This window comes from Acromyrmex echinatior, chromosome 4, assembly GCF_024713525.1.
Source record: "Acromyrmex echinatior isolate Ae372 chromosome 4, ASM2471352v2, whole genome shotgun sequence".
NCBI classification, from domain to species: Eukaryota; Metazoa; Arthropoda; class Insecta; order Hymenoptera; family Formicidae; genus Acromyrmex; species Acromyrmex echinatior.
Window position 1 is genome coordinate 7,248,818 of NC_141855.1, and position 13,716 is coordinate 7,262,533.

At 36.3% G+C, this 13,716-nt stretch overlaps 1 protein-coding gene across 3 annotated transcripts in view; it reads right to left on the reverse strand.

Moving 5' to 3' along the window:
* The window catches only part of Teh1 (tipE homolog 1 phospholipid transfer protein), a 58,476-nt gene that overhangs the window by 15,444 nt on the left and 29,316 nt on the right, over positions 1-13,716 (reverse strand). Inside the window, exons 3-4 of one of the 3 annotated variants that reach the window (XR_015544789.1) lie at positions 12,998-13,573; positions 3,997-4,272 (exon numbers count right to left, since the gene is read on the reverse strand). Coding sequence is in view for 1 of the 3 variants with exons in the window: in XM_011066820.2 (XP_011065122.1) it covers positions 13,492-13,573 (82 nt within the window). In the remaining 2 variants the exon portion in view is untranslated. Of the gene's footprint in view, positions 1-3,337; positions 13,574-13,716 lie in introns of those variants that run through there. The other 2 variants (XM_011066820.2, XR_015544790.1) reach the window with 2 other exon arrangements.

A 13,716-nucleotide genomic window follows, 5' to 3' on the forward strand; every position in this document is an offset into this window, starting at 1 on the left:
ATAAACAAGAAAATCGAAGGGGAAGGAAATAATATGTGTTCTCATATTATGTAATGAAGCTGTTCTGTGTTTTTCTATTTTTTGTATGGAATTATTTTAATACGCTAACCTTAATGTATAAACCTACCGATCTGATCCAAACTACGGCGCGCGTATATCGAGGTAGGGGCTTCCGGTACTTTCGAACTATCGATTACTGAAAAGTATACGTACCGAGTAGCCGAGCCGCAATACGCCGCGAAGTTCGGGATATAATGAACTTGGCGAACTTTCGATATTCCGCAGCCTCGAAAGGTCGCAACTACTTATAGCTGTTGAACAGCTGCCTTTGAGAATCCATCGAATTCTCGAATATTTAGAGAAAAGGCCTCTCCCTCCCCCTCTCTCGTTCTCTCCCCTCCCCCCTCTCTTCTTCACTCTTTTATATTGTACCGCAAAAAGCCAGTAAATCCAGATAACTCTTAATGAGACCTGCGTGTCACCGTGGAGTATCATCGTGACTATGAGAAAAACCGACCTTCTATCTGAGAGAGAATGTTCTCCTTTGTTTTCCTTATGTGTCTGTCCCTCGACTCGTGACAGAAAGATTGGAGCGGTCGTCGTAATCTTCGTGAAAGGTGAAACCAGGTCGATTTTTTTTTCATGTTCTTTTTAAATCCCACCGATGAATTATTTCTTCAAGCTACTTACTCTTGCTTCGGTTTATTTTCCGAAGCTTTGAAGTTCTAATGTATCGAAGCTCTTGTAAGAATCCCATCCCTCGTCTTCTCGCAAGCGCAAAATCCATCTTCTGGATTATAATTTTCCTCTCTCGATATCATTTTTCTCGGATATTAAGAGACTCTTGCACGAATCCAGCTTATTAACTGTGCCATGCGCCTTAAATTTGAGTCAAAATGGATAATATCGCAAATATTCTTAATATTCTAAATATGAGAAACATCTTAATTGTGTGTGTGTGTGTTTTGTCAAACAGAAAATTAAATCGCGCGTTTATGTATAACTAAAAGATATAAAGATTCTACTACACTCTAAATTTCTTGCAGTGAAATCTCATTCCAAGAAAGTGAAAATACAACCACCCTTGAAAAAAAAGTGAAAATATTTCACTTCTTGACAATTTTCACTCTTTTTAGAGTAAATTTTTATTTTAAAAGAGTAAAATCTCATTCTAAAGAAAAGTGAGATTTTATTCTTTTTAGAAATCTCACTGAAAATTCACTTTAAAAATAGTGAAAATTGTCTTTTTTTTTCAAGGGTGGTTGTATTTTCACTTTCTTGAAGTAAGATTTTACTGTAAGAAATTTAGAGTGTAAGATTTGTGTCAAACTTCGACTAGAATTTTTTCGTCAAAACTCTCGGATATTGAAGGAAAGATTATATCTATGTTTTGTGCCGCAAAAAAATTCGTTTTCATTACTGAGTATAATCTGAACAGAAACGTATATGTATATATATATATATGCGGCAATCTCGTGCATGTTTAACAAACACTAATTTACATAAAGATCGCTACGCTGGAGGGCGAAGTTAAGGGTGTTCATTCAAGTTCTCACCGCGCCCAGAAACTCAATGGGCCGATGGAACGTACATCGGGTGCCACACCCTTGCAAATAGGCATCGTTCCTCAAGAATGACGCACGCCTCCTCGATTAGGTAGGATCAGGAACGGAAGAGGGTCGCGTGATAGGTGTCGATCGACGGATGGATGGAAGAAAAGGGTGGCACACAATCAATGACTGGGTGGAATAAAAACGCTCGATTATAGAAGATCGACTGGGTACCGTCACTACGCCACTAACATCCGGGATTTAAACTGGCGACGTGTATGCAATTTCAAATACGGTCGCTATTAACGGGACGTGAATGGAAGGCAGAACGTTCGCGATCGAAGAATTCCATTTTTAAGCAAGCCACCGTGCCAAATTTGCGTGTTACGATATAATTAAGATATGATATTTCAGTTTATAGCAATTTTCATTATTAATTAGGGTGGAACGGTAAGAAACATGTAAGTAAAATTTCTAATTTCGTGATTGACCCTAAAAGAGCACCAAGTTTAAAAGACTTGACTGGGGTATTAATTAACATTTATCACAAAAAAAAAACCGAAAAGACCGTCATTTCCGGACAATTGTAATCGATTCAAGAAATAATAGTCAGTAGAAAACTCAAATACTCGTTTTACGCTTTATAGAACCTCTGGGATTCGTCCTAAACTGTAGAACATTATGAGATTTACAATAGTGCTTCCGCAAAACCAACAGTCCTTCTCCGGAAAATTCGTGTGATACGTGTAGATTTACTGCTCGTAACATACATAATACTGGCCATGAAGACTGTAAGAAACACGGAAATACAAAGGAGATTGCATATGTGACTGTCATGAATAGAGATTAGGATTTTAGTAGCCCGTAAACAGGGCGATTTTATACATTAAATAAAATATTGCGACTCTGCGATATCAGCACATACCTAACTAAATACAAAATAAAATTAGAATGCATTGACTACTGTTTTTAACATTTGACATTTAAATAAAATTTAAAAAAATTTTTTTTAATTATTTATTTTTATTCAATTAAGGGCAAACTTTTGCTTTTTCTTAAATAAACCACTTGGAACATCCTTCTGAAATAAATCATTTAAATCTCTGCAGCATAGGTTTATAACCGAGCACTGAAGTGTTAAACGTGTGTTTTCTATTTTATATAACGTATCGCTTAAAAGCTTGATAAATATTTCTGAACAGCATTACTCATCTGGATCTTTTGACAGTTGAAGGCTTGTAGTTTACCCTTTTCTTTACCAGAAATACCAGAGATACCAGAGATTTTTATATCATTTAAAAATGGCATTTTCTTGCCGTACTTGTGAATCTCGATTTAATTTTTTTTTTATCTTATACATTTAAGTCCAAGAAAACCTGAGAGAAACAAAATTAAAAATTATTTACTTGGAATTGAAATTTTATAATCAAATATACAATTTTAGAATAATGAATTATTTCTTAGGAAAGAGAAATTAAATTTCGTCTTCATTCGTTTTCACATTGTATACAACAGTTTCGCATCTGTATACAATGAAAGAATGATTTTAAATCAAAATAAAATGAAATTCGAGCGAAAGGTCAGTTTAGGTACAGCACCCTGGAGCCGCATGCTGCCAAAGAATCCCCAAGACATTTTACTGCTTTTCCCGAGAAACTTCCGTAGTAGTTACAAACCTGCTGTGCGCGTCAGAAAATTTTCTAGTGGCTATGACGTAAAGAAGATGAAAGACGTGTGGTAGGTCAGGCATATATCGGGTAAGAAACAGTTGCTCTTCGGAAACGGGATAGCTTTTATAAAACCTCATATATATCACTTTTATTATTCTAGATGTAACATGTTTTGCTGCTTTTACAAAATCAGGACTTGTACATCGTATATAACATTCTCGTTGCGGCAATTAGCAATCCGTCGACGGGTTTTTTTCGAAGTTTCCTGTGAGGAAACGCGATTGACTATGCGGCAGTTTATATGCGGCAACGACGAATTATCACGTAATTGTATTTATTTTCATCGTGAAACAAAATCAAGGAGAGCACCTCTTTAATGGTGATAGAAATTTTTTGTAATTTGAAACACGATGTCCAGCAATTGAGAGAGAGAGAGAGAGAGCGATCACGAATTTAAAATTTGATATAAAAGAACTGGAACTAACAAAATCTAAAGTTTAATAAAAACTCCTTTTTTAAATAATATACTTTAACTAAAAAAAAATTATAAAACTTTTCTTAATATATTTCCTGTATTTATAAATATTCATATAAATTATACCCCTTTTCTATATCGTCTTTGAATTTTAAATAAAATGTTGATAGTACATCATGATCTGATATATAGAAAACAATTTTTCTTGGGACAACCGAGAAGTATACGTAAACCATAAAATTAAGTTAAAAATGAAAATAAAAACTTGATGAATTGACAAGTTCTGTCAATGAAAACGTACATTTCTGATGTAATCGAAGAGCAGGTGTCCTGATGATACGAGAAGATTTTTCGATGGCGCGAAATGTGTTGCTGACACCTGTCCAATCGCTATCTGTGGGCGAGATTTTCAGGAAAGTTTCAGTGAGAGGAAATGATATCTCGTCGAATGCGGATGATCGATGCGAGGCGGGTCACCAGAAGCATACATTGCTGGTTATTGAGCCATCTAACCGCGTTGTGCGCTATCGCCCAGGTAAACACATCGACACAAGCCGACAGGAAACAATATCGCGCTCTGGAAACATTAATACTGAATATTACATTTCGTTCGATTGCAAACGAGCGTAAAAAATTTTATGAGCGTTTTACAAATTATTTGAACGATTTAATCGAGTATATGTGATAATGTTAATTTGCAAATTTTCGTGCGATTAATTTTGCATTTATGTCGGCGATATTTTTGCATCCGATCTTTTTGCTGTGTTTTTGTTTTTTTATTATTTCTTCAAGACAGAGTTTGTTTTAAACATAAGCGAAGATAAAAATAAAGAAATAAACCAATTATATATTTCATTAATTAATAATTTGCTGCTACAAAAAAGAAATAATATCTGTAATATTATTGATTCTGGGATAATGACATTATCCTCCGTGACCAAACGTAATTACTTGAGCCATTATCATAGTGACACGATTTGCTGACAATTTCAAAAATTGGCAATTGCGATTATATCGGTTAATAATGATTTTGTTAAATGAATGATTTTTATTGATTCTTATGTATTTTTATGCTGATTCTGAAAAAGTTAAAATTTATTCTAATAACTCTAATTTTTTGTGACCGACGTATCTTTTTTTTTAAAAACTTACATATTTTGCTAACACTTGTTGTATAAGATCTTTTATTTAATTAAAATTTATTTTTTATTTGAAGGCTTTTATAACGAATACAAAATCATGTCAAATTTAGCTGTTTTTTTATAAATGATTTTTGTAGATCTCTAAGCAGAAAAGATAAATAGAGGAATTTTTAAACCTATGTTATATTACAAAATCCTGCCTTTATAAAATTGTCAAACAGATTTGAAATCAACGCAAAAGATACTGTAAACAACACATTATCAGATCAATTTAACATAAAAGAGGTAAAATTTTGTCGATTGATGAATTATCGAAAAACATCGATTTATAAGATTTTTGAATGCATGTCACTTACAAAAATTCTCTTTATGAATTTAGCAAACAAATTTAAAATCAGTTATGCAAAAATGCATAAAACACTCTCTATCAGATCAATTTAACAATTTAACAAAAAAAGTAAAATTTTGTCGACTAGTGTTATTGTAGGAAATTCCAAGTAGAGAGAGGCAGCAGTGGAATATTGAAAACTCGCAACAAGACCGGGTGATCCGCGAGGCTTAATGACAAAGCAGGAGAGCCTTATCTGAGATTGTTCATTCGTCGGAATTGCCTCCGACTTCTATAATCTAGGTTAGCCTACAATTAAGGTCAAACCGACAAGGAGAGATCCGCGACGAGAAAGGACGATAGAACAAATTGCATTCGCGAAGGGCATCATGCATTCAACTCTGATGGGACGATTTGCACCCTGAGTCGATCTCGAAACTCGGACGCGGAACTTGCCAGACATCTGCCATTAATATGCATGTGTTTCATTAAGGATAAGTAATTGCTTCTTAATTCATTTCCAGCACGGAGTTCAGATGGTAAACCAGAGGAGAGACGAATCTTTCTCAGATGAAATTATATCTCAGTAAATTATGCAAATTTTGACGCACTCTCCTTTTTCTTGAGATTTTTTTTTTAATTAGAGGAACGAAAGTTCTTGCTTTGATCTCCTTATACGTTCGTTATATATCCACGCATTAATGATTCTGAAACGTTATTACACATTCATTTCGCCGTTCGCCACGTGATAATCGCCAAATGGGATCGATCGGATTGCTATCGCGCACATACGTGAACACACACCTTACAAACGTCTCGGTAGAAATGTCGATTTTCAAATACGATTTCCCGACATTATAGCCTACGCATATGTATAATAATAAAGTATCTCACAATCGATTAAACTCAACAGTACTATGATTAGTAGAAACGAACCCTCTGCGATTTAGACCAGCTAAATGCCAACATCGGGCGGCTATTTAATGTCCTTAATTAAGTCACGAGTGATACCATGCCGCATCGTCCTTATCCGCGAGCTCCCATTCAACGAATTCGAGCCCTTTGATTAGCCTAAAGCTCGTCTAGTTTACATTGCGCACACTTATTCGTATGTATGCGACACGCGTGTGGGTAAATGTGTGTTTTACATGTGTGAATATGAGTCCGTGTGTCTGCGAGTATGTGTTAATCAATTTGTGTTAGTTCAAAACGCTACTAATTACAAGTATAATTTATTAGCTCTGTAAGTTTTTTTTCTCCTACCACGTGACATTCCGCCGCGGACTACGGAGGTCCATCGATCGTGCCAGACGAAAACGATTCATAATTGATCGTCGATGATTGCCTCGATCACGCGATATAACAGCATTGGCATTGGCTCGTCCTCCTAATTTCGTGCGGTGTCAAGACGCAAGCATCGCGTGTCGTGTACGAGGAAAGAAGTATTCTCTGTGATACACTCCGTCAGCGACCTTCACGACCATCCGGGTCGCTCGCGAAGTCAACGTACAAAATCCTTAACGACGTTTCGGCTCGTTTATTTCTTTAGACATATTTAGGACAACGGTCATTAATTCTTATTAGATGCCTTATTTCGCCTTCCCCGCTTCTTCCCCTTTTCCCGCTCGTCTCTTTATTATTATTAGTATTTTTATTTTTATTTTTATTTTTATTTTTTTTTGGTTCATTAAGCTCGTGACCTTATTAATGCGGTCTTCATCGTGGCTTGGTCAGAGCTCTCTCGCGGCATCAATATGCAGGCTGTCTCCGAAAAGTGCCGATCGAACATGCATTAACGATAAACGTGCTCTTGCAATCTGCGTAGGTCGGCTTGATTAAATGCAAGGCACAGGCTTGTCCTCGATCTGCATAAATTTGCAGAAACTGCTGGGCATTTTTCCGAGACAACCTGTATAATATAGGAAAATCGCCATGGTGCTCGATTTAAGATTCCGCTTAACGTGTACGTTTTATTCTTATCGAACGAACCGCGGCTCGATTTGATTAAGGGTCTTTGATTAGCCGTGCCGGTGTACTTTTTGATTAAACTTTTGCAAGTCTGGCAGTGCCCATATAATTAATTAAACGCATCATTTCGAGGAAGGCACGCGCCAAGATCGCCATCGCTTGATCCTTCCAAATGTTCGTTCTATCAGTTTCCGATCGGACATCAATTAAGTAGACGCGTGCCTCCATTGTCACTTTATCGAGTGACTCGAATCTATCTATATATTTTAAGCTAGTTTTCTCCTATAGAATACGCGAGTTGAGAGAAAAACAGCAAGTAACGACAATCGTTCATTGCTACATATTTTATATCTGTTCACATCGCGTCATCGTCTATAAGCGGCTTTTGAATTGTCACGAATTGTTTCACTGTAATGGTTTCACATTTTCGAATAATCGACGACCGAATTTTATAATCTTGAAAGAACAAAAAATTTCGTTTAATACAAGCATGAGCACAAAATACGGAACATAACGTAATAACATTGTTAAAGCTATTGTAGTAATTAGTTTGTGTAATTAGAAGTTAAATGAACTGATATTTTAATATGATATTTCCATGCATAACATTGATATTAGTGTTGATAATAGTACAAGTAATATAATTTTATTGCAACAACATGTAGGTCGCTATCCATTTAGTTCCACTTCACTTATACTAATCACATCATGATTAGTATAATGTATCCGTACATAACAAAAATAGATATAATTGTACAATAGAAAATTCAATCGAAATACCGCGAGAATATCAGCTGGAAATTACCAACCACGTGCGCGTGTTCGCAACGTACAATTTTTATAGTTTTATTTTTTATTTTTATTTTTATTGCTTGCATCGTATCGTGACTTTATACTGTTCCACGGTTGTATTGCGTTTTAAAAAGGTACACGGGTACAACGGTAGTAGTGAGCGAGATGCATTTGCATTAATGTATTGTCATGTCGACAAGTGCAACAGATGGGCACCGATTAAAAAACGAGCCATCGATTACTATTCTTTTTTTTCCTTTGTCACGCGGACGTTCGTACGTCGTGACGATTATTTCCGGGTACAGCTTTCTGCAACGTGGTCCTTAAGGAGCACCTTGGCATGTCATTATGCCGATACCAAACATTGTGACACAATGCCATGTGGAAGTGGAACGGGTTTGTAACGAAACGAATGCGACTTTACGATGTATGTTTACGTCCATGTAACGCTCCACCGCTGTCGTTAATTGATTTTTCTCTCTTTCTCTCTCTTTCTCTCTTTCTCTCTCTTTCTCCCTCACGCGACACAAACATCCGATTGCCCCAGATTCTCGTTCAAGATACGTGATTTGTGAAAACGAGCCATCTGGAGCGCTTGCTGCGCTGTCGGTGTCTACAATCAGATACCTTCGAAAGGGTTGCGACTGCAAAATAACGTTATCGAAGCGCGATGTACCGGAACAAAGCGGTATAGATCAAAGCGCAGCGCTGTCGCTTCGCGATTAATAAATAATTAAATGTAATAAATAAATAATTGAGTGTAATTAGTAAATAATTGAGTGTAATTAATAACGGAGCTGCTGAGCGGAGTGATATAAGTTATGAGAATAAAAACGAAATGAGAGTAAAAATGAAATATTCATTTTTGCACGCAACTATTTTAATAAATTTGTTCTTTTTAAAATTGCATGAAAAATAATACAATTAACAAAGTATTCGATTGTTGTATTTTAACGAACGTATACAAATTACACATATAATTATATATACTACTAAATTATATATTATACATATAAATGTTAAATTATTTTTTAAATAATAAGAATTAAAAGAATTGCTTTTTAAATAATGAAAATTTTGTGCGCACTGTTTATTCCGCTTAATGGCTTGACCGATCAGCAGCAAAAGGCGGAAGAAGAAAACGAATTGTCCCTTGCAATCCTTGAAAGTCTCAAACGATAGAAGCTCTTTTCGGTGGCTTCTTTCTGTACTTTCAAATTCGTATAAAGAGTAGAAGATTCATATCAATCGCGTGGAATATTTTGCAGCCGTGCATGCTGGAGTTTTTGGTATAGAAGATTTTCCGATTATAATTCTCACATGGATTTAATGATAAAATCTCTTATACGGTTTCTTTAGAATTATCAATTTATTGTTTAGCGTGAGTTGTGTGTGTTGTGAGCGAATAATTATTTTCGTGAATTCCGAAGGTCTAATAACTTCCGATCGAAAATTTCGTTACTTTACGTCAATCACTGCGGTATTTATATACTATATATCGTTAGTGTGCGACAACGTAATGCAGCGTTCGATCTTCCGGTTCCGCATAATTTCACCGTGCACGCTGCATGCCTGCCGACAACTTGTGTCATAAATTTTGCATTCCGCCGATAATTAAGCACAGACACTGCATGACTCAGCCAGAAATCTAAAATTCGCGAATCTGCCAACTGATATTATAGCGTGACGCGCATTACAAAGGAGTTAACAATATTTTCAGTTTAATATTAATTTTTTTTTAATTACTAAACTGTATCAAAATAAAATTGAATAATATTTTGTTGTGATGCCAATTGATTTTACAACGTGATATACGTTGCGTATAGAAATTCATATCGCGATTAACGGCATTACACTGGAAAGCCATCCAAACACGGAGCTTACACAAATTATTTTTTTACTTAAGAGATCATATCGTACACGTAGCCATGTGTATCCGTGCAAATTTCAAGTGAACTCGCAAGCGCAAATCGCGTTGCATGCCGCGGCAAATTTCAGACTCTAAAAACCGCTGCTTCGTAAGCAGAAAGAAGCACGCGAACGCCCATGAAACTTTATGTATAAATATCAGCAAGAATGGAAAAAGAATGAAAACCACAGTGTGGCACGAGCGCTTGATTATCGTATCGAAATACATCTGAGACTCTTTGCGTTTAACAACGCAAAGTAATTTTGTTATTTGCGCTTAAATCGATCTTAAATTGCCCTTAGTTTATACTTAGGTTTTCAATACGGAAAGTCTTCAAGGTTGAAAAAAAAAGTGAAATTATTTAGCGTACAGGACGTACATTCCATCGCGATTATTGTCGACGATTTCGTCGATTACCTTTAAGCGTTCATAAATTACTGCATAATTTAGTATTATTAGCATTCAATGAAAAGATTTAAAAAATTATATGGAATTAATTACGTCGTTACAAATAAAATTGCGAAATAAATCGGTTTCCCTGGAGTCATGAGAATGTAAAGCAATATTAACCGCGCGTAGACGTTCCGAAATAATTAAATTTGGTACAGGCAATTGTACCCACTCCCTACGGGCGGTAATTGATAATTTATTAGGAAATCGTTACACTCTCTTGATTTTGCATATTAATATCGCGTGAATCGACAAACAGATAATTACGGTCAAAAACCAGAAACGAATCCGATGATAATAAAATGCGACCTGCAGATCTTGGTTTTCGCTTCAAATCGGAACACCAGTATGGATATTTTACCGAGATGAATGCGTTTCTCGCGAGCGCGTACAATGTAATACTTAACTCGGCGCGAGATGCATCTGCTGCCTCTCGTACATTAATCACCGTCGACCCGCCATGGCACGGCGCGCTGCTTCCATTACGCGACTCTACGTACAAATGAACTGCCTCCGAGTGTGTAGTGTAGACGTTAGCTACCCGAGAAATTGATATCGTTTATCGAGTACCAATTCGACTGTAGGAAACGGAAGGCATATAAACCCCAATATTCGCGCGGAAGTCGCTCGGACGTTTAATTTTTTAAAAAACCGGAGAAAGGAGGGCTGCCATTAATATGAGAATGCAATTTGCATCGAAATCTGACAATGGCCGAAGCAAATTCATCGCCGTTAATATTCACGGACCACGGTTAATATCTACGCGTCCGTGTCCTTCGTGAATTGTCGCTCTCGCCGCACTTGTTTCATTAACGGTGCCTCGCGCATGAATTTACATGTAAATTAAGAACACGAAACCCCGGAAAGTTTCCGATCTCTCGTGAAAAATGTAGTTGTCGTGCAGTTTCTTTGCGTGAGGATCAATGCGAGACGCTTCTCCTGTTCGAGATCAAAATCTACCCGCGGTATAAAAACCGCGGACCGAGTGCCGCTGCTTTATCGATCTTTCCTGTAAGTTCCCAATGTTCAATGGGCTGACTTGAGTTTCCAAAGGAGAAAATAAAACGCACGCTAGAAAATATCTGCGGACTGTAGGTCGAATTACAGAAAATTTAATGGATTTCATAATTTGCTCGATAATGAAACGAGGTAATCGATGTCTTTGATAACTTTGATTTTTTTTTTATTTTTGCTTTAATTTTTGTCTTTTCTTGATACCGAGAAAACGAGGATACCTATTTCGTCTTCGCGAATACGATACTTCATTCCTCTTTCTCGCTTTCTCTCTTTCTGCTTTCTCATTTCAGCGTTTTCTAAAGAATAACGACTTTCTAGTGGCAGTAAAATAAATTGGCTATCGCGAAGCCTACAGTCGCGCCTGTCGATTTCGCAGATTGATTTTAGATAAGTTCATTTATTTTTCAGCAAACAAAGATTTTTCACGAGACTTGCTTCTTATGTGTGAGAAAAAAAGTTTGCGTGCATGATAGAGTTGCGGAAGATAAGAAAAGAAATGAAATATCTTTTTTTAGATAAAGAAAGCATATAGTTTATTACTTTATGATAAAAAAATTAATTATATAATAAATTAAAAGCATCATTTAATATAATTTAAAAAATTTTTTGTTATTACATACAGAGCCATATATTTAATTAATATTATATATGACATAAAGTAATAGAAATCAATAGAATTAAATAAAATGTATAAATTTGATTTAAATATATACATATAAAAAAATTTAAAAATAACATAAAATACATAAAGGAAAGATAATATTATTTGCGTAATATTATTTATTATATAGTTATTCTTTTATTTTATTAAAACGTAAGCACTTAGTTTTAGCATGCTTGATATTTTGGTGATTTAATCGCGATTATGGTACTGAAATTTGGAAGGGCTTGCACGTGATCCTCGTCTAATTTTGCAAACGTAGACTTTTCCGACCACGTACGGAACCAATTGGGACGCATTGACTTCTCCATACGTGGCAGGAAACTTTCAATAAACGTGTGAGTACGATTGGTTGTACAATCAGTACGTTGCATTTACGTTCATTCGGCATTTTCGAAAATTTCGTATATGTAACAGGAGCATAGTTTTGTTTGCGGCAACGCATGAATTCTTATTTACCAAAAACATTTGCGAGGCATTATACGCTTTAGCGTTTCATAAATTTCGTTGATGTTTGCACTTTGCGTCGTGCAGACTGGCAAATATTGATTGCTGAATTGAATTTCTGCATATAACGTCCAGAGAATTTAAAGCGTGCAGTATTGTCAAACGGAACTAATTAGTGTCCACATAGGCCAATAGTAATTATTTATAATATAAAGCTTAAAAGTCATAAAATATTTTATAATTTTAAGGGACCACGGTTTCTCCTTTCCTTTTGAGTTAATTGGACAGTTGGTTATCGTATTTTGTCTCATAGCACTGCTCGAGTTCCAATTGTTAACAAAGTATACCTTACTCTTGTCACACTCATTATACAAAAAGAAGAATAATTTCCAAGAAAGAAACTCGTACTCTTCTCTACTGCATGCTTAAGAAGGCATCTTTTATAACGTTGCGAAAAAATATGTTTAGAACATTATTAATAGTTACAAAACGTCACAAAACACATGATGCCATAATAATATATAACATCATAAATTTTGATGCTAAATTATTCTCATCCTGTACACCTGATAACCAATTTGTACGTACCTTTTTTTTAAATCGCACGTTACAATCATGCACGATATGTTTTCGTCGTGCATACTTTTTATAATCGCACAATTGCACCGCTCAATTACCATCAAGCTCGTGTAGTAGCCGGTAATTACTAGCTGCGAACCACCCTTGTACCAATTAACCACGCGGTAACCATGTGCTAACAGCGCAGTAACCGTTCAGCAGGGGCCTCTACTCTTTATAGTCGGCGGACGAGTCCTCGAGAGGATCGAAGGATCATTTTCTTGTTCCTGCACCTGTGTCCATATGTTTGTGTGTGCCTGCGTGTAAACGCGAATGCTTGTATGTACACGTGTGAGGGTGTCGAGTGAGGACGGTCGGAAGTGCAACCGGAAAACATACGGAATTCAACGAGGGAGAATTGTAGTCGAGGGATTGGAAGGACGGTCGAGGGTAGGAAGAGTGAATGAGACCTAGAAGTCGGATTGCGACGTGGCCAGGGCACTCTCGGCCGTCTCCTCGCGTCGTCATAAGGGCTTCGTCACTTCGCCACACTCGCAATGCATCGGATGTCCACGACGGTCCACGCGGTTGCTGATTGAGTGGTCGCTGCAACAAAAAGGATGAATGAAATTATTAACGCAAGAAGAAGAAAGACATCATCAGAAGAAAGACAGAGTAGATTCAATCGATTGTCATCAAGATCAAGAAAAGCTTCTTACATTGTCTTTATAAATAGAAAAATATGATAG